The 21874-nt window shown below is 52.3% G+C and overlaps 1 protein-coding gene across 2 annotated transcripts in view; it reads right to left on the reverse strand.

Moving 5' to 3' along the window:
• The window catches only part of ARHGAP26 (Rho GTPase activating protein 26), a 130682-nt gene that overhangs the window by 77230 nt on the left and 31578 nt on the right, over nucleotides 1–21874 (reverse strand). For both annotated transcript variants that reach the window (XM_054389313.1, XM_054389312.1), the window contains exons 6-11: nucleotides 20675–20785; nucleotides 19799–19903; nucleotides 19510–19639; nucleotides 19033–19133; nucleotides 16188–16282; nucleotides 6691–6769 (exon numbers count right to left, since the gene is read on the reverse strand). In XM_054389313.1, the coding sequence (XP_054245288.1) occupies nucleotides 6691–6769; nucleotides 16188–16282; nucleotides 19033–19133; nucleotides 19510–19639; nucleotides 19799–19903; nucleotides 20675–20785 (621 nt within the window). The remainder of the gene's footprint in view (nucleotides 1–6690; nucleotides 6770–16187; nucleotides 16283–19032; nucleotides 19134–19509; nucleotides 19640–19798; nucleotides 19904–20674; nucleotides 20786–21874) is intronic.

Here is a 21874-nt window from a genome sequence, read left to right on the forward strand (position 1 = left end):
TTTTCCTGGAGTGCAATGGGAATCTCCCCAGCAGTAACTTGTCCCCAACACCTCTTGCCTTTTCCATGGGACTCCTTGCAAAAAGGGAGTCTCCATCCTCCTGGTAGTCACCCTTTATGTACTGGTCCATGGTGGTGTGGTCTCCACTAAGCCTTCTCTTCTCAAGGCTGCACAAACCCAGCTCTCTCAGCCTCTTCTCATGGGGCAGAGCTTCCAGTCCTCTGATCATTCTGGTGATCATTTCTAATGAAGGCCATAAGAAATAAATTCTAGGAGTGGGAGATCATGACTCATACAATGGCTTGTGTTTGCAGGGACCTCAGAGAACATCTACTCCAACCCCCTGCCATGAGAAGGGACACCTTGCGCTAGACCAGGCAGTCCAAGGCCTCACCCAGTCTGGCCTTGAACACCTGCAGAGAGGGAACATCCACTACCTCCCTGGGCAACCTGTTCCAGAGAAAACAAATGGGAACCCAGAGATGAAATGAGTTCCAAGGATGAAGCAGACCTGCAGCTCCCAGCGAGCCCCAGCACAATAGGAGGAGGTTGTGAAGGTGTGAGGCTGGTGCCCAGCGGTGCCCCCACGGCAGCTCGGGTGCTGAGACCAACTCCTTCAAGTTAATTTGTTTTCTGAATGAGCCAAAATGACAGGAATGCCAAGGTTGAAAGCACTGGACTGAGTTCAAAAGACATCATTTCCACTGGGAAATAAATCTCTCACCATTTTGGATAATTAGACAAGGGAAATGAAAAACCGCTTCAGAAAGAATTCCCAGCAGCAATATCAGAGGAGGAGGTGGTGCTGCACGTTGGACAGGAATGCAAGGCTGGGCTTGGTGCTTCCACTGGGGTTTGCTACCAAACACAACACCACATCTCCAGAGCAGCAACACCAATGAGCTCCAGCATCACCCAGCAGCTGGCAGATGGCAAGTGTGGCCAAAGGGGCAAGGACCAGGACTGTGGTATGGTGGTGGGACCTCCTTCTCTGGAGAGATGCTAAACTCACCTGGACATTGGAGTAGATAATCTCTGAGGTTCCTTCCAACCTAAGCCATTCTATGAGTCTATGTTATCCTGGGCAAGCTGCTGTGGGTGCCCCTGCTTTAGCAGGGGGTTGGCCTGGATCATCTCCAGAGGTCCCCTACAATCCCACCATGCTGGGACCCAGGGTGGGTGTCATCCCAGTGTCAATAGTCCTAGTGACCTGCAGCCAGAGCTTGCAAAGGGTCATGGCACTGGGCACCACACAGGCCACGTGGAGGAACCACTGCAGACCCCAAGGGGGGAAATGGCACAGGGAAGGCTCCTGTCCCATGGCCACCAGGCCAGAGGTGGGGTGGAGAGCTGCTGACCCCAGAATCATAGAATCACAGTATAACTTCAGCTGCAAGACACCTTTAAGAGCATGGAATCCAACCATTAACCCAGCACTGCCAGGCCAGCACTAAACCATGTCCCTCAGCACCACATCTACACAGCTTTGAAACCCCTCCAGGGATGGGGACTCCACCACTACCCTGAGCAGCCTAAGTCCTTTCTGGGAAAGAAATTGTTCCTCACCTTCAACCCAAACCTTCCCTGGGGCAACTTGAGGCTGTTTCCTCTTGGTTCTATCACTTGGTCTCTTCCTTGGGAGAAGAGACCAACCCCCACCTCTCAGGGAGCTGTAGAGAGACAGAAGATCTCCCCTTAGCCTCTTTTTCTCCAGGCTGAACAGCGCCAGGTCCCTCAGCTGCTCCTCTATGTGTTTGCCCCCTGGCATCTGTCAGAGAAACATCCAGACACCCCAGGTCCAAACTGGAGTGACAGAAGATGGTGGCAGTGGTCACCACAGAAACATTGAGCCTCAGGCATAGAGGCCATGGAAGGACAGGAGGATGTGGAAGGATCCCCATGGCCAGGGAGAAGTAGAAATCCTACAAGATTTGCAGGTCTGCTCTCATCATGATTAAACATCAAAATCATCAGCTGCTTACTCTGGGGCAGCAAGAGAGGGAAGACAGAGGAAGGGAGGAGGGAAGCAGCTCTGATTTCAGGCTGTGCCAGGTTTGGGGACAAAACTGGGCAACAAGCATGTTCCCCACCTCGTGCAGCACAACCAGAGCTGGGTGGCAGCCATGAGCAGCTCAATTTCTGGGTCACATTGCTCCCCAAACTCACAGTCCTAGGGGTGGCTGGGCATTGGCAGCCCTGGACACCCCATAGCCCACCAGAGCACAAGTGCAATGAGAGGGCTGGTCTCAGCTTGCCATCTAGTGGAGAGTGGCCATAGGTCCTTCCCCAGGCCACCCTGCTCCATTTTGCACTGCCCATCAGCATGCCAACTTCTGCTCCCAAGGCAATTTGAAGAGCAAGGGTAGGAGACCCACTGCCCATCCCCAGCCCATCATGCCCTGGCTGAACAGAACTCCTAAAACCAAGCCCACCATGAAGTCCTGGCTGTGTTTGGTAGACTTGGATTGCTTGAAAGCACAAAAATGGCAAGGAAAGCAAACTGAGCAAAGAGCAGCGTGATGCAAGGAGCAGGGCAGCTCTGCTCAGATCCATCCACCTTTATCTCCTCCCTCAGGATCACAGCCTGCTGCATCTGCAGCTCAACTAACTTCTCTGTCACCACCCAAGGTTAAGAACAACGGATTAGCACAGCTCAAGAGGGATGTGCCCTAACTTGCCTCATATCCTTAACCCTCTGTGTGCCCTCACGTGGCGAGGCTTTGTTCTCCTGGAGAAACATTCTAATGCCCCAAACACTTCAAACCCAGCACCCCCCTTCTACACCACACAATCCCAGCACAGTGGGGCTTGGAAGAGACCTCTGGAGATCATCCACTCCAACCTCCCTGCTAGAGCCGGGGCACTCACAGCAGCTTGCTCAGGACCACAATGGCCAGCTGGGTTTGGAAGCTCTCCAGAGCTCTCCACCACCCCTTTGGGCAGCCTGCTTCAGGCCTCCAGCACCCTCATACCAAAGAAGTTTCTCCTCATCTTCAGACGGAACCTCCTGGATTTCAGTTTGTGCCTGTTGCGTCAGAGTAGAGGTGGAGGAGAACCTCCCTTGACCTGCTTCTCACACTCTGTCTCATGCAACCTCACTTATGTGAGAACAATTTCTAAGCTCACCAACCTGCTCAGAAGGTACCAACCTGCTCAGAAGGTACCACCACCATCTCTCCTTGCCTGGCATGCCTGCTGCCGATTTGGCAAGCAAAGGCCCAACCTTCTTAAATTTAACTTCTCTTGTTCAGCTCCCTGCCTCCAAACAAACCACCTAATTGGTGCCTCTCTTAATCCATCAGCCTACCAGAGCCACTGCTAAGAGCCAGTGCAGCTCTGGTGCTCCACTCAGGCTCCAGCCAAGCCTCAGAAGCACTCTGTCCTCCACAAACTGGAGGAGAGAAACCATAGGGAACTTCTCCTGAATAACCTGACAAAAATGAATGCAACTGCTCTCTCCTGGAGCTGGTGTCTTCTCTTGCTTCTGGCCTCTTGCAACATGAAAGAAACCCCAAAGTCAACACCAGGTTTTAGCCAAACTAATAATGAGCGTGAAGAGTTAACAACCCTGATGATAGCTATCTGGAGACTGCTCTGACTGCAAGACAGACTAAATCATTTCAAGTTGTGACAAATGTCTTGGCTGAGGCAGCCCACGAGCTATGTTTAGATCTCACTGCATCGTAACGCAACAGTTGGGGTGAGTTTGTTAATCACAAATTAAGGAACCAACTCCAGACCTCACTAACTGCTCCCCCACCTGCCTCTGCACATGGAATTGCTGTCCCCACTCTGCCAGTTTTTCCCACACTCGAAATTCCCAGGATCCCAGCATGGTGGGGGTCAGAAAGGACCTCTAGAGATCATCCAGTCCAAGCCCCTCCTAAAGCAGGGCACCTACAGCAGCTTGCCCAGGATCACAATAGCCAGGGGAGGCTAGAAGCTCTCTGGAGAAGGAGACTCCACAATCTCTCTGGGCAGCCTGCTCCAGGGCTCCAGCACCCCCACATCAAACAAGTTTCTCCTCGTGAACCTCCTGGGTTCCAGTTTGTGCCCACTGCCCCTTGTCTTGTTCCTGGGTACCACTGACGAGAGTTTGGCCTCAGCCTCTTGCTCCTCAACCTTTAGCTCCTGCTGAGCATTGAGCAGATCCCCTCTCAGGCTGCTCTTCTCCAGGCTCAACAGCCCCAGGGCTCTCAGCCTTTCCTCCTCACAGAGATGCTCCAGGCCCTCAGCGTCTTCCCAGTCTCCAGTTAGACTCTCTCCAGTAGTTCCCTGCCTGTCTTGACCAGGGGATCCCACCACTGGACCCAGTAGTGCAGATGTGGTCTCACCAGAGCAGGGAGGTAGGAGAACCTTCCTTGACCTGCTGGCCATACTCTTCTTCATGCACCCTTAATTAACATTCAAACCCTTAACTCACACCAAAGGGAAACAGACTCTCCAGCAGGGTTTTTTGCTTACACAAATAGAGTCAGAGCAGGGAATGGATGTTTCTAGGAGTCCTAAGATTATATCCTTGTCTCTTGCTCAAGGAAACCTCTGTGGAGCAGGTAACATCCCACACCCCAGTGTAGCAAGATAAGAACCCAAACAGGACAGAGTAACAACTCCACTTGTGGTGAACAGAGGATAACTGAGGACAAGAAGCTACCTCATCTGTCACCACACATCATCTTCACCAGTCAAACATCTCTTGGATCCATTTCTAGCAGGGCTTCATTCCCATGGTTCCCACAGCACAGCTGGAGGCTGGGTTTAAAGGCCATGATCAGTGAGGAGCCAGTGAGGAGGTATTGCATGAAGCACAGCCACCCTCCCTGCCATGCTGGACGAGCAAGTCCCCCGCAGCTGATGGGCACGAGAGGGAGGAGCAGAACCTCTGTGCAGGCAGCAGCACAGAGACCTGCATGGCTCTGAAGAAGTTCACACCACCAGATCCCCAAACAGGATAATCCAGGTGGCTCCTGCAGTCGGTTGCTTCACAGCACCTTTCACACGTGTAGCACTTGACAGGCAAACAAACTCTGGCTGCTCTTCTGCAGCCTGATCCTACCAGCCAGGCTCTGCTGATGTGCCAGATCCCAGGAACACCAGCAGGTCAAAATGCAAGTGGACGATGGCATTCATGCAGCTGATGATGGTATCCATACAGCTCCTGGTGTTGGTGCATGGGTTTTGTACCCTCGCAACCACAGCTCTCAGTGGAGGTGAGGTGGTGAGAAGCAGGTGGGCAGGCTGAGGGAGGAGGACAAGGCTTGATTCAAGACCAGGAGCAAGAACACCACAGGTTTTTTCCTGAAGAAACTGAAAACATCCTGTCTCCAGGTGCTACCAGAATCAAGGTAGAGGTCCAGCTGGGAGGGAACAAGTCAGTTTGCACACTAGAACTAGAGGCTGGTGCTGGAACTACAGAGGTCCTCAGTCCAGCCTTGCTGATCGTATGAAGGCTGCTTGGTGGTGCTAGGATTGTCATTCATGGCTGGACACCAAAACCAGGCAGGACCATACCACTGACACACCACCACCCCTCCAAGGAAGCCCAGTCAGAAGCAGATGAAGCATTAAAAAACAAAAGAACAATGATGAGCTTTCTGAGGCTCTCCATGACCCCTTGCAGAGGCAAGGAAGCCTCAGAAGCTTTGACATGGCAGGAGGAACACAGCAGCAAGGAGGTTGTCACTGAGTATAGGGACCAGGGTCCATGCTCCTCAGCTCACCCAAAACCTGTCTTTCCCTACAGCACCCAGGAACACCTACCAGAGTCATGGCACCTCTGAGATCATCAAGTCCAATCACTCACCTAGAGCTCATAATCCCACCACATATTCTCAGTGCTAAAGGACAGGGGCAGGAGGATGGGGCAGACAGGACAAAGGGCAATGGGCACAAACTGGAACCCAGGAGGTTCCACCTGAGGATGAGGAGAAACATTTTTGGTGTGAGGGTGCTGGAGCCCTGGAGCAGGCTGCCCAGAGAGGTTGTGGAATCTCCTTCTCTGGAGATTCCAAACCTACCTGGCTGTTGTGATGCTGGCCAGGGTGCTGTGGGTGCCCCTGCTTTAGCAGGGGGTTTGGATTGGATGATCTCCAGAGGTCCTTTCCAACCCCCCACCATGCTGAGATTCTGTATTTCAATGCCATGGAGCCAGAATTACTGCTAAGCCACTACCACTAAACCACATCCCTCAGCACCACATCCACAGAGCTTCTGAACACCTCCAGGGATGGGGACTCCACCACCATCCTGGGCAGCCTGGTCCAATGCCTGAGAACCCTCTCTGAGAAGACATTTTTCCTAATATCCAACCTGAGCTTCCCCTGGAGCAATCTGGGAAGAGCTACAGGACTCAAGAAGCCCTGGAAACCTCCAGTGTATATCCTTCCACTCCTCTTCCTGCCAGGTTTTCCTTTCAGCTCAGCACAGCACAGCACAGCACAGCAGCATGTTCGCGCTGGCCAAGCCTACCCTCCCCCTCCTGTTCCTTCCCACCACACCTCCAAGCAACCCAAGCACAGGAGATACAGTATTACCTCAAACACTTAACCAAGGGATTAAAACTCTTCTCTTGGCAGGCAGCAGGAGCTGCCCCACGTATGCAGCTCTGCTCAGCAGCCAGCCACCTGCCCCAGGCTACAGAAACCTCTCCAAGGTTTCCTCCAAAGCTTTTGGACTCATTTCTCTGCTCACCGGTTCCCGGCCATCCATCGCCTCCATCCACAGCCTTCGGTCCTCTTCAGACAGAGCCTGCATGGTGATCACTCCAGGGCTGGGGAGACAAAGGGAAGGTCGTAAATGAACTGTAAGATGGAAAGCAAAGATGGCAAACACAAACTTCCCACCAGAGGGAAGGAGGACAACCTTCTTCCTACAGTCAGACTTCAGCAGCATGGGGCTGAGCTTCCAGGGATGGCCCTGCAGGTCCTAATGAGGACCAGCAAACGAGCAGAGGACACCTCCAACACTCCCCACACATTTTGGTGGTTTTGGTGCAAGTGAGCTGGATGGCAAATCCCTCCTTTGGCTTCCAGCCAGACATCTCACCTGCACTTGGGCTGAGCACATCCACGCAACATCAGAAGGCAAGGAGATAAGCACACGAGCAGCAGAGCCTCACATCCCAGCCCCAATGTCCTACCACCCCCACAAGCACCAGCTCACAATGGGAACCTTCTGCTGTGGGAAGGATTCATCCCCAGGACGCTGTTGCCAGCGTGGCTGCGTCACTTCCCTAACCACCTCCACGCACTGAGGAGTCACACAGCCAAGCTGATGATGTTCTAAGGACCTTCTACTGCATCTAACTGATGTTCACTCTCTGATCCTGCTCCATGTGCCCCTGCCAGCAGCCTTGAGGGGAGGGAGCATTGCCAGGAGTCCTGGGGTGCCCCAGGGTGCTGCATCCTGCGCAGGCTGGTCCTGCCTGGCCCTGCCACCCCTGTCATTAGACAGAGCCCAGCAGTGTCAACCCAGCCTCCAAAACCAGCTCTGGCTCTGCTCATTAATGAGAAGGAGAAAGAACAGGTCCAAGAGCCTGCAAACAAAGCATGAGGAGCCAAGGGACAACATCATCCCGGCCCTCAAACCAGGGCCAACACCACTGCCACTAAGCAAAAGCCCAGTCCTGGACTGTCCCTCCCAGAGAAGAAATTAGAAGTTAAGGATCTGGCTCTGATAGGCATGACCACAATGGCTAGGATAGACTGAACACCACAGAGAGCATCTGCACAACTTCAGGTGTGGTTCTGTGTTTGCCTAAGAGAGGACCCTGCTGCAGAAGGTGGAAGCCAAGGCTGGGCTCCCAGGGGTCATGTCATGAGCTGATAACTTCTTGGGCAGCCTGTTCTAGGGTTTGACAAGCCTTTTGGGCAAATAAATTGTTCCTCATGTCCAACCTAAATTTCCCCTGCAACAACTTGGGGCCATTTCCTCTTGTCCTATCGTAGAATCAGTCAGGGTTGGAAGGGACCACAAGGATCATCTAGTTCCAACCCCCCTGCCATGGGCAGGGACACCTCACACTAGATCAGGCTGGCCAGAGCCTCATCCAGCCTGGCCTTAAACACCTCCAGGGATGAGGCCTCCACCACCTTCCTGGACAACCCATTCTAGGGTCTCACCACTCTCATGGTGAAGAACTTCTTCTGTCACTTGTTCCTTGGGAGAAGAGACCAACCCCCCCCACCTCACTCTAACCTCCTTTCAGGGAGTTGTAGAGAGCAATGTGGTCTCCCCTCAGCCTCCTCTTCTCCACACTAAACAATCCCAGTTCCTTCACCTGCCCTTCACCAGCTCTGTTGCCCTTCTCTGGTCATTCTCCAGCCCCATAATGTCCTTCTTGGAGTGAGGAGGCCAGAACTGAACACAGTACTTAAGGTGTGATCTCCCCAGTGCCAAATACAGGGAGATAATCACTGTCCTGCTTCTGCTGGCCACACTATTGCTGATAAGACAGCAGGATGCTTGTGGCCTTCTTGGCCACCTGGCCCACACTGGCTTGTGTTCCAACAGTTTTGCCACAGACACCACTGTTCAGCACAGTTCCACCAGCAGAAGCCATGCACTGAGGCTTGCAACCAGCCCAGGTCCAAGTAAACCAGACAGAATGTGTTTGATCTCCACTAATCCCATTGGTGACTCAGTCCATAGTCACCAGCTTAGTGGTTTGGAAGTTTACTCATTTGGAAGGGAAGAGGAAACCACTTAAACCATCATCCCATGTCAGAAAGAAAATATTCAACATCCAACACCAAACCTCCTCCAAACACTGAAAAAAAGCTCCTTGTTGTGCAGGGACAAAGAGATCCAGGAGCAGTCCCTGGAGCTGAGGAGCTGGCAGCAAATCCTTCCCCCACGGCAGGAGAAGGCTGCTCCTGGGTGACCACAGCTCTCAGCTGCACCTGCTTTCAGCCAGGGCTTTAGCCTGAAATTGTGCCAGGGGAGGCTTAAGTTGGAGATTAGGAACGATTTCTTTGTGGAAAGAGTGGTCAGGCACTGGAACAGGCTGCCCAGGGAGGTGGTGGAGTCACCCTTCCTGGAGTGGTTCAAGAAACCTGTGGCCATGGCACTTGGGGCCAAGGTTTAATGGTGGTGTTAAGAGTGGGATTCAATGATCTTGGAGGTCTCTTCTAACTGAAACAATTCTATGATTATATGCTGCTGACAGGTATCTCCAGCAGAAAGTCCTCTAAGGGATCTAGCTCAACCAGGGAGACTCTAGCAAGAGAAATCTGGGATGGGATTTTTGTCTCTTTGCTTGGAATTTAAACCATTTACTGGTGGTAAATTTGGCACTGACCTCCCAGCAGAGCAACGAGGTCCTTGGGAAACAACCCCAGTATCAGGCGTGCCAGGTTCCCTCACGCACAGGGCACAGAGGCGATAAGATGATGATGTTTGTTCTGCCTTGGAGCAGATAACAACTCTTTGGGCTCCACATCAAAGCCAAACTCATTTCACAGTGTGAGAGGAGGGGCTGTGAAACTGAATTAAAGCCCCATTTACATGGCAAAGAGCTCAGCCTCCCCTCCCACCGCCCTCAGCTGCCAAGGCTCCCATTGCACCACCTCCCTCAGCAGAACCCAGGTCCTCCTGCTTGGAACACATTTAAGCTGCACCATCCACATTCCACCTCATTCATTATTCAGCTGGAGGATGCCCAGGGGGTACCAAGTGTTTAAGAATCAGGTAGGAGGCTCAGTGCTGAACCAACATCCTGCCAACACTGCCTGCCTGTGGCCAGCTCCTGCTTCTCCAGGGTTCCTTGAAGATCAACCGACTCCAGAAGTGTGCTCCTTAGATTAGAGATATCTCCCTTACTCAGCATGGAGCTTGAGACAGGGAAGACCCTTCTCTGACCCCCCCTTCCAAGCAGATAAACCAAACATGTCTGCCTTTGTTCCCCCACCCAACACACAAATGGGCCTCAGAGCTGGATTTTGCCCTTGGGTAGCTCCCACCCCTCCCAGAGCCTTGGCACGCAAAGGGACATGGGGTAGAGGCACCTCTTTTGCCTCCCCACCCACACCAGCCCCAAGATAGTTGCATGGGGACAGCAGGATGTCATAGAATCATAGAATTGTCTTGGCTGGAAGAGACCTTTAAGATTGTCGAGTCCAGCAACCAACCCTATGTCCTCCTGGATCTGACATCCAGGAGAAGCAGAGGTGAACTGCTGTGGCAAAGAAGGTGAAGGATCTGTGGATTCATTTGAGGAGAGGCTGAGGGACCTGGGGCTATTGAGCATGGAGAAGAGCAGCCTGAGAGGGGTCTTATCAATGCTCAGCAAGAGCTAAAGGACCTGGGGGTGGGGGCAAGAGGCTGGGGCCAGGCTCTTGTCAGCTTTGCCCAGGGACAGAACAAGGAGCAACAGGCACAAACTGGAACCCAGAAGGTTCCATCTGAACAGGAAGAGAAACTTCACTGGTGTGAGGGTGCTGGAGCCCTGGAGCAGGCTGCCCAGAGAGGTTGTGGAGTCTCCTTCTCTGGAGAGCTTCCAAATCCCCCTGGCAATTGTGATCCTAGGCAAGCTGCTGTGGGTGCTCCTGCTTTAGCAGGGGGGTTGGAGTGGATGATCTCCAGAGGTCCCTTCCAACCGCATCATGTTGAGATTCTGTGACTATTAGCTGCTACAGCAACTGTGTCCACCTCCAGGCACCAAATCTCTGTGCTTTCTTCTGGGATGCAAGGGGGAAAGAGAGACATTTTGTGATCAGGAGGAATCCATCTCTAAAGAGAGTGGATGCAGGAGCATGAGACCAGAGCAGACCATGGTAAGCACTTCTCAGGAAGGTCTATTTTCAGTATGCTGCCATCTAAAAACCAAAAGAGTTTTTTCCATACCAGACCGCACAGGAAATTTGAATTTTCTCAATATCTCAGTTTTTGTGACAAACAGCCTGGCTTGGGGGAGCTATGACTAAGCAGGCAGAGAAAATGAGAAGAAAGTCCAATAGCTTCTCCTCTTTCCAGCAAAACAAAACAAATCATGAAAGCAACAGAAAGAGATAAGAACTTTCAAGACTTACAGCGGCTTATCACAGCGAGACGATCTAAACCACCAGATGAGACAGCACAAGAGCAGAGCAACAACAGGGGCTGAGGGCCAAGGAGGGTGCTTCAGCACATGCAGAAGTTTGGAGCCCCAGTGCACCACACACTGCTGCCCCCCCAGACTAGACCCCACAGTCACAGGGAGCTGGTGCAGGCCCCAGCAGTCAGATGTGGCCCCATGTGATGGTTTGAAACTGTCCTTTTAATTTTTCCTTGCAAAGTTCAGAACAGAGAAAGTGAAAGAGTGTAAATAAGTCACTATTGGGTGTAAGAAAGCAAAATAACGATTGTTCTAAACACTTCCATTGGATAGATAGAAATGTTTAAGAACTATTACCCAAAACAAAGTAGGCATTCTGCACATTCTGGGTTCGGCAATGGGGGCAGTTGCTGGGCTGTCTGGCTGCTGTTTCTTCTTCTCTTCTGGCTGAAGATAACACACTGACCTTGGCAGCTAAGTTAACAACTTTCTGCTTAACTAACTCTGCTTCTCTGTCCAGGGGGGTCTGGGGGGGGAAGCTCCTGGGAGAGGGAGGCCCCTTTGGGAAGGGTCCCCTTTGGGGGGAAGCAAAGGGAGATCGGTTGTGCTTTTCTGTTGATTGTATATATTTGCAAATGTTGTGAATTTTGTATATTTGTACATATTCATTGCATTTCATCATAGATTGTAGATTCTGCTTTGTAAATACAGCTTTCATTTGCTTCCAGACTGGGCTAGCCTGGTTATTGTCGGTGGGGGGGAATTTCAGCTCACACTGACACACATTTTTTTATTTTTGGCGCTCCAACTCGGGGCTCGATTGCTTGAATGATTGATTCCTGCTCACCCCAAAATGAAGAAAAGCTGGCACTAAGGGGGAGATTTGGCTCCTAAGCTCAGGTCTCAGCTGTCCACATCGAGCTCAGAGCATGGTCTGTATAACCGCCACAGCACGCTCAGCAGGGTCTCTGTGGCACTCAAAGGAGGAACAAGCTTCATCTGCTGGCTGCCTGTGAAAACCCCACGAATTGCTTTGTTTTAAAGGTCACTGGAAAGCTGACACCAGCAGAGGAACAAGTACAAGTTGTCTCACATGTGCTGTCCGAAGCCTGGCGCCAACCACCCGCGGGGAACACCAACAGAGGTGGGGTGGCCACCGGCCACCCAGCACTGAGGAGCAGGGAGAGAGACCTTGCTGCAGCCAGAAAGACTGCAAAATTTGTTCCCAGAGCAAGGTCAATCACCTACCTACTGCAAACCATCTGGTGAGGGAAATGCTCAGGCAGATGCCTCGCAGCTCACCCGGCGCAGTGCCAACCACCACACAGCCTGCCCAAGCGCGCTGCCAACCACCCTGGGGCTGGTGGCCCAGGGGAAGGGCCTTCCCTGGAGGGTTCACTGCCTTTCTGAACAACCAAGAGAGCAAAGCCCCCCCCTATTTTGATTATCTCCCGCTCCCAGCTGGTATTAGAAGGGCTTTGCTTCTGGCCTGCAGCGATGACCTACATTATCTTAAATCACAAAGCCTTTGTCATCAGCCAAATGAGATGTTTCTCCTCCTCCTCAGGCTCATTTGGTAAGACATTGGCTGTCATCCCTGCTCACCTTATTTATAAAGCTGATTTAATGCAGAGAGACTGCAAGTAAGTTTAGTTAGGAAAGAAAGCTTTAGCAGTACCACAGAACATCCATCACCCAGAACGTGCTGCAGACAGACAAGAGAAGACCATTCTAGGGCGCAGTTTGCTGTAACAAAGCAGTAAAATAACAAAAGCAACGCTCTGAACTTCCCACACTGGATCACAGAATCACAAACTTGTTTGGGTGGGAAAAGCTCTCCAAGATCATCCAGTCCAACCATCAACCCAACACCACCATGGCCACTAAACCATGTCCCCAAGTGCCATGTCCACACATTTCTTGAACATCTCCAAAGACAATGACTCCATCACCTCCCTGAGCAGCCTGTTCCAATGCCTGACCATCTCTGCAGGACGGAAATTGTTCCCAATCCTTCTATCACCTGATACTAGAGAGAAGAGACCAACCCCCACCTGGCTGCAGCCTCCTTTCAGAGAGTTGTAGAGAGCAATGAGGTCTCCCCTCAGCCTCCTCTTCTCCAGACTAAAAGACCCCAGTTCCCTCAGCTGCTCCTCACCAGACCTGCTCTCCAGACCTTTCACCAGGCCTTGTTACCCTTCTCTGGACAAGCTCCAGCCCCTCAGAACTATTGGCAGATGCAGTGTCAGGGCTTTCTCAGACCTCTCACAAACACTGGTACCACAAGTTTCCAGTCTTCACCACTGGGACTTTTGGCATCTCCTTACTGGACATCCTTTGATGGTGGTGGAACCCTGGAGCAGGCTGCTCAGAGAGGTTGTGGAGTATCCTTCTCTGGAGAGATTCCAAACCCACCTTGACATTGTGATGCTGGGCAAGCTGCTGTGGGTGCCCTGCTTTAGAGGGGGGTTGGACACTTGAGCATTGGAACAGGTTGCCCAGGGTGGGTGGAGTCACCATCCTCAAAGGTGTTTAAAAGATGCTTGGATAAGGAGCTGAGGGACATGAGCTGTTACAGAGAAATGTAGTTTATGGTTGGACTCCATCCTAAAGTCTTCTCCAACCAGGAGATTCTATGACTAGATGATCTCCAGAAGTCCTTTTGAAACCCATGCTGAGATTCTGTGGCAATAGGAAAAAGCAGCAATAAGCAGATCAGGCTCAAGAGGTTCAGCTCAGTTTTGCTGAATCATCTTTCTAGGGGAACCCCCAGATTTTTCCCCCCTCTAGCAAGCCCCAACTTCTCTGGGTGTCACTTAGAAAGCTCCAAGCCTGCAACTCCCGTCTCATGTTCACCAGCTTCCCAAAATGCAACACTGACCACAAGCCCAGCTCTGTGCAGATGAAGACAAGCACAAAAGGACCAGCTGAGGCTGCCACCTCCAGGCCGTGCATGGTCCCCTTGCTCTGGGGTCTGTGTGAGGACCACAGCCACTGGAGCCCCACCACATCCTACTGCTGTAGGATGCTACAACACCTTGCGAGGTGGCCTGGGCAGAGCTTGAGGAGCTCCACAGATGTTATGGGAGAGGAGGTAAAATACTTGAGTAGGAAGTGAAATTTCTGTGGATCTGAGGATCCCCTGAGGGAAGGGGGCTGTTGACCCTGGAGAAGAGATTTGCCTGTATCCTGGGAGGGAAACCAGCCTTTCATTGCATGTCCTCTGCTCCAGCTGCCCTCTCGTGCAGAGCAGGAATGTGGACATGAAATGAGGAATTTCTCAGCTTTCCCCTCCTTTGCCACTCCCCTGCCATTATTTACCCTGAGCAGGCAGATTTCTGGAGCAGCTCTTGATCCCATGCCTAGCAGGCTGCAGACATCAAGGCAAGGTTCAGCTGCTGTGCAACAGGCTGCAGAAGCACAAGCTCTTGTGGTGGCCGGATTCTCCTCCTCCCAGTTTGATTTTGATTTTCACATTAAAAAGAAATATCCTCAGGGTGGGGGACAGGGGGAAGAAACACCAAAATCCCTGTGTCAGCAGAAATCTGGCAGCTTTCTGGAGGAGAGCAGAACCCCAGAGAGCAGGAGGCAGCTCTGGGGTTATCTCACCCCTCAGCCAGCACCAGCAGAGCACCACCACCACGACCCCTCCTCCCTGCCCCAGGCTGGGAGCTGGGGCTGGGCAGGGAGTGCTACCCGGGGTTGTTCCAGAGTGATTCCACACCTTAGGGTTTGAGGAACTGGGGCTGTCCCAACACCTCCTGGGCATTCCTGCAGTGGCCAACAGAAAGGAGAGGACAACTGGAACAATCAGGTGGGGGTACAGGCATCTAGGGACTTTGGAGAGAGCTTGTGTAAACCATGTGAGCTTCCTGCAGCAAGGAGGATCCCAGGCAGTGACTAATTTCACTTGAAGCAGTAACTCCAGCCTGGATTTCCTCTCTCTATAGGAGAGCCCTGTGGAATGCTCTTTAGATACCAGGGTCACCCTTGTGGGCATGAGGATTGAGCCCACACAGATATCTGCTCAACAGCTGCACGAGAAATCCCAGCAGAAAGGAATCCACTCCTTCAGGAAACATCATCAGGTCAAGGGAGGTTCTCCTCCACCTCTGCTCTACCCTACTCAGGCCACAGCTGCAGTACAGGGTCCAGTTCTGGGGTACCCAGTTCAAGAAAGACAGGGAGCTACTGGAGAGAGTCCAGGGAAGGCTACAAAGATGCTGAGGGGCCTGGAGCAGCTCTGTGAGGAGGAAAGGCTGAGACTTGGGGCTGTTGAATGTAAAGAGCAGTCTGAGAGGGAATTAGCAAGAGCTAAAGGACCTGGGGGGAGCAACGGGATGGGGCCAGATTATTCTGAATGGTGCCCAGGGACAGGACAAGGGGCAGTGGGGGCACAAAATGGAACCCAGGAGGTTCCATCTGAACAGGAGGAGAAACTCCTTGGGTATGAGGGTGCTGGAGGCCTGGAGCAGGCTGCCCAGGGAGGTTGTGGAGCTTCCATCTCTAGAGAGCTTCCAAACCCCCCTGGCCATTGTGATCCTGGACAAGCTGCTGTGGATGCCTCTGCTTTAGGAGAGGCTTGGAGTGGATGATCTCCAGAGGTCACTTGCAACCCCCACCATGCTCAGATTCCATGAGGTTCCCTGAGGTGCACGAATGCAGAGGTGCAAGCAGACTTCCATCATCATGCATCCAGAGTGGCCCAGCAACAGCCACTTTCCAGCAGAAAAGCTGAAGTGATTCCACCACAAACCCAGCGCTGGAGAGAGACATCATTTTCCTGCCAACCCACACTTGGAGCATCTTTTCCACACTTGCAGCCATCACCTGACGTGGCCAGGACTGCCAAAGTACCAGCAAAACTGGGGAGACTTGGGTAAACTCAGCACCTTGCAAGCCAAAGCACTGACTGAACACCCTGAGAGCACCTGGCTGAAGCACCAGGGAGAAGGTCTCCATGGACTAACTCTTCTCATTCATGAAGTGAACGAGGGCGAAGAGAAACAGACAAACTGCACAAGAAGCATCCAGGAAAGCCAAGTACAGATGAGTACAACCTTCTCTTAGGCATGCCTGATACACCCCCTGCTGTGTGCACCCTTTGGTGACCCCAGCTGCAGGTGCCAAGGCTGTTGTGCCCCTCACCACTCACCGGTCAACAGCTTCCACATCAAAGCAAAATCTCTTCTCAATGGAGTCTGTTTTCCGGCGCGTGCAGGATTTGAGGGTGACAGCTTCATCTTCTCCCTGGGAAGAGACAAAACCCACAGAGCAGACAATCATACAACTCATTTGGTTATAACAGACTTCCAAGACCATGGGTTTGTAGTGATAGGACAAGAGGGAATGGATTGAAACTTGACAAGGGTAGATTTAGATTGGAGATAGGAAGAAATTCTTTACAGTGAGGGTGAGGAAACACTGAAACAGGTTGTCCAGGGAGGTTGTGGATGCCTCCTCCCTGAAGATGTTCAAGTCCAGGCTGGATGAGGCCTTGAGCATCCTGGTCTAGTGGAAGGCATCCCTGCTCATAGCAGGGAGGTTGGAACTAGATGATCTTGAAGGTCCCTTCCAATCCAAACCATTCTGTGAATATATGAATTGAGCCCCACCATCAACCCAACACTCCACCACCTCCCTGGGCAGCCTGTTCCAATCCCTGACCACTCTTGCAGCAAAGAAATTGTTCCTAATGTCCAACCCTGAACCTCCCCAGTCACAACTTCAGGCCATTTCCTCTCCTTCTATCACCTGATACTAGGAAGAAGAGACCTAACCCCCACCTGACTGCAACCTCCTTTCAGGGAGTTGTAGAGAGGAAGATTCATAGATTCATAGAATGGTTTGGGTTGGAAGGGACCTTAAAGATCATCTAGTTCCAACCCCCTGCCATGGGCAGGGACACCTCCCACTGGACCAAGAACAATCAAACAATCACCCAGCACCCACTGCACTTTCCATGAGCGTGTTCCAACCTGGGGAGATTTGGCAATATCAGCCTGCTGGAAAGGTCTATTTATATCTGTGACACAAGGACTTGTCTTCTCACCCTTGCAAACATGTTTAGTCCAAAACCCCTCAGGAGGAGCTTTCTTCTCAGGGTGCAGATGATTCCATTTGGGCACTCAGCATCAGGCGTCCCACGCTGTGGGCAGGCAGGGAGTGCTGGACCACAACTTTTGGCCAAAGTCAGCTCTCTTTTCCACAGCTTGAACAATGCAGCACAAACCTGGCTGTCAAATTTTCACTCCAGGCTGGGTTTTTGGCAGGGTTCTGCACAGCAGAGCTCTCAACGGGAGCAAACACGCCTCAAAATGTTTATTATATAGCAAAGCAACGACAAAACCATTCTCCCATCCAGGAGTCTGCATCCAACTTCTGCTGGATTCCTGCAAGCCAAGGGGAGATCCAGCAGGATCTGCATGCAATGCTGTCCTCTGCTGGAGAAAATCCCTGCTGGTGTCCTGCCAGCACAGACGTGGCTTCAGAAATCCACCCACGGCTCAACAGAAAATGAATTCTAAAGGAGTTCCTGGAGATGGCCACTTTGCTGTGCTCTCTGTGTTCTTCCTCAGGGCACCTTGGCTGACCACCCTGTTCCCTGACATCACCATTTTTCCAGGAAACTTCTGTAGAGCCCCAGAACAGACCCAGAAAGACAAACCTGAGTGAGCTTCTCCCCAGGGCTCAGCAAAGGCTACCTGCACTTGGTCCTACATGCTGCAGGCACAGGGCTGTTCCCAAGATCTCTGGTGTTCAGGGAATGCCCTAACTTCAATCCCAGGAATATCAGGCTCCACCCACAACCTGAGGCACGTTCACAAGGGGCTGATGCCACGTGCAGTGTCATATGTGATCTGTGAGTGAGGGACCAGCATCACCCAGTGCCTGCTCCAGCCAGCCCCCAAAATGCCCAGCAGTGAGACCACAAGCCCCTGGGCTGCTCCACACTCTGGTGACTCACCCATGGTGGTCACAGAACCACAGACCAGTGGGGACTGGAAGGGAATTCTGGAGAGAGAGAGATGCCCCAGCACTAACAGCATTTCACACCAGGATCGTGCAAGCCTCTGCATGATCTGAGCCCCTCACGAGAAGGAGGACACTGAGGGGCTGGAGCGTGTCCAGAGAAGGGCAGCGAAGCTGGTGAAGGGTCTGGACAAACAGGGCTGGTGAGGAGCAGCTGAGGGAACTGGGGATGTTTAGTGTGGAGAAGAGGAGCCTGAGGGAAGACCTTCTGGCTCTCTACAGCTCCTGAAAGTAGGCTGGAGTCAGGTGGGGGTTGGTCTCTTCTCCCAGGGAACAAGTGATAGAACAGGAGGAAATGGCCTCAAGTTGCACCAGGGGAGGTTTGGGTTGGACATGAGGAACAATTTCTTCCACAAGCTGTCTGGGGCAGTGGTGGAGTCCCCATCCCTGGAGGGGTTTCAAAGCTGTGTAGATGTGGTGCTGAGGGCCATGGTTTAGTGGTGACCTGGTAGTGCTGGGTTAAGGGCTGGACTTGATGATCATCAAGTTCTCGTCCAACCTAAGCCATTCTGTGATTCCATGATTCTAACTTCACATGCTTCAGCTTTTAAAGGTCTCTCTTGTCACAAATAGAATGAAGTAAATAAAGGACAGACCTAGAATCACCAGGAGAAAGCTCCAGTCTCAGCCCAGAGGCAGGTGCTGCAAGCTTGTCTGTACAAATACCTGTGCCCAGCCACCAGCCAGGAACATGAAGCTAGAGCATGAACCAGAGCCATGCCCAAGGGGATGTCCACCTGGGAAACCAGCCCAGCTGACAAGCTCCAAAGATCTAGGGAGGGCTGGTTTGAAGGTTTGCTTCTCATTTTTTTCTTTTAAATGAGGAGCAGAGTGAATTCCCCATGGAGCACCTGCTCAGCCTGGCATGGATCTGCCCTACTTCTCTGGCATGTGTGTCACCTTGCTCAAAACAGGTCAGTTTGAGCACCAGGAGAGCTGGCACAACCCCACTGCCAATCCACACTCACCCCTTTGCCTCCAGACTTCTGGTCAAAGGGCACCATGGTGATCTTCTTGGTCTCCCTCTGGTACGTGCAGTAATGCTTCACCCAGGAGGTCCCAAAGTGACCTACACAGCAAATGCAGCTTTTACTCCCAGAATTGGGGCACTTTCAGTGCCCTCCCAGCCACAATCAGGTTTAACCATCACTTAACATGACACATTTTTGGACCTGCTGGGTTCGCTGGGACTTCATAAGGGGATTGGGCACTAACAACTCCTTTCTACTCAGGGGAGAGACTTTTCTCAAGCGCTAGAGGAGATTCCACCTTCCAGGAACAACCTGATTCCCACATTCCCACCTTAATATCCCAACCATCCTCTCTCTTCCATGGATTTCATACCCTGCTGAATTCACCTTGTGCCTCACATCCCAAGAAACAACCTTCCCCAGAAGCCCCACACCACGTTGCCCTGGCAAGCAGCTCTACCACCCCACACCTACGTTTCTCCTGCACGTAGAGGTAACCCTCCATGGTGTAAGGGCTGATGTTTTTGTGCTCATGAGGGTTCTCCTTCATCTTCTTCATCAAAGATTCGACCTCTGACCTTGTTCCCTCAAAACGATTCCTTGTCTGCAAATTAAAACGGAGCATAAGTGGGAAAACTACGAATTCAAACATGCATGGAGCCAATGTGGTCTCCTCTGCACCCACAGCTGAGTCACCACAATCTATCCAGAAAGGTCCTTTTGCTCTGCAGGACAGCCATGGTGATGGGCAGGTGGCACTTACATTCTGGATGCTGATTGTCAGCTCTGTCTTGAAGTCACTGAAGTCCTTGGCAAGCTCATAGCCATGGTGGTAGAAGGTGAAAAGCCCCTGCAGAAAGGCCAGCAGCTGTGTTGGGGAAAAACACAGCAAGATGGTCAGTAAGAGACCCACAGCTGCTCTCAGAGCCACTGCCAAGTGGACACATCCCTGCAGCTCCCCAGGGGCAAAGGACCTAATGGAAGGTGGCCTGCACCTCACTTCTCTTCCAAACCTTCCTCTGAACAGACCCTGGAGCTGAGTTTGTGTTTTCAACCCCCAAAGCCAAGCCAAGCCCCCCACCCCAGGACCCCTCAGCCCTGCATCAGCCTTTCTTCCTCACAGAGACCTCCAGGCCCTTCAGCAGCTTCAGAGCCTCCACTGGACTGTCTCCAGCAGTTCCCTGTCTCTCTTGAATCGGGGAGCCCAGAACTGGACCAACCTACTGCAGGTGTGGCCTCATCAAGGCAGAGCAGAGAGGCAGAACCTCCCTGGACCTGCTGGCCACACTCTTCCGAATGCACCCCAGGATGTCATTCTCCTTCTTGGCCACAAGAGCACAATGCTGGCTCATGGTGAACTTGAGCACCACCATCAAGCTGTCCACACAATAAAAACTTAAACATTTCCAGCATGTGTGTGGCTGCTGAGTTCATGGCTCCATGCCCTGGAAGAGCTCACACAAGTCCTTTGTCCCCCTAAATCTCCCTCCAAGGTTGGGGCAGCAGATGAGGTTAGAGCCCCTCAGCCATCCCACCAGAGGGAAGTCCCCCACCACAACCCAGCTTGCCCCAGGCCCCCACTTCTTCACACAATGCCCCCAATTTTTTGCAGGCTGAGGTGATTTGAGAGCTCACTTACAGGTTCCACGAACTCAAACATCTTCCTCTCCTGCACCTCTTGTACCTTGAAGACATACTCCAGGGAGACCTCGTAGAAGTGCTGCCGGACCTGGTCCACCTGGCTGTCTGCCTGGGGAGATTCAAGAGAAAACACCAAGGTACTACTGACCAGGAACACCTGGCCTGGTGACCAGAGGACATCTGAGTCTACTGGGAGCGTGTCTGGGCAGAACAAATCGAGCTTCAGAGCCCAGTGAAGGGCTGGGACAGATGGTAGAGCTCTTTCTCTGGCCGATGTTGACACCTCCCTGACAGCTGTGCAGAAAATCAGGCATTAGAAGCGAGAAAAGTGAGAAGTTTGGGACAATAAAAGGCAATTCTCTGCTTGCTGGAGAGCACCACAACAGGAGATAGCCTGGAGCATATTGGGGCTGAACTGAGGAGTCACAGAATCACAAAATATGTTTGGTTGGAAGAGACCTTCAAGAACATCCAGTCCAACCCTTGAGCAGCACCCCACCACTCTCCAGTGAGCACTTTGGTGAGTCAGCAGACAGCAGATCTTCCCTGCTTTGCAAGTAGAGGCCAAACAGGCAAAAACATAGAATGATGGAATGAATGGGAAAGGACCTCTAAAGGTCACCCAGTCCAACATCTGCAACTAGAGAGGCTGCTCAGAGACCCAAATAACCTGACCTGGAATGGCCACAAGGATGGGGCAGCTCCCACCACTCTGGGCAACCTGGGCCAGGCTCTCACCACCTCAGTGTCTAACATTTCTTCCCTCCGTCCAGTTTGAATGTCCCCTTTTTAATATGGACATGCCACAATCCCAGTGCATAAAAATGACCTGGAACTGGGACTGGAGCTGCTGCCCTGGCAGGGGGGTGAGTGACACAGGTGCCCCCGGCACGTGTTGCTATTTTGCAAGTGACATTTTGTGTGGAGCAACCCAGGGGGTGCAACCTATGCTGGTGGTGTCCATGGGGTCAACCTGAGTGAGTCACCATCCCTCTGACCTCAACACCAAGAGCCTCACCCTAGTGCAAACCACTATGGGGTCATTGCTCAAGTGGGGGCAAATTCCTCTGTCCCAACATGGTGCCATCACCAGTGTGACCCTCAATGTACCCAAGGCAGAACTGGACCCCCATGGAGGAGGACACTCTGTGCCACACATCCCATCAGGGCTGGGCACAGGGCACTCTGCAAAACCAGG

The sequence above is a fragment of the Indicator indicator genome, chromosome 18 (genome assembly GCF_027791375.1).
Source record: "Indicator indicator isolate 239-I01 chromosome 18, UM_Iind_1.1, whole genome shotgun sequence".
NCBI lineage: Eukaryota > Metazoa > Chordata > Aves > Piciformes > Indicatoridae > Indicator > Indicator indicator.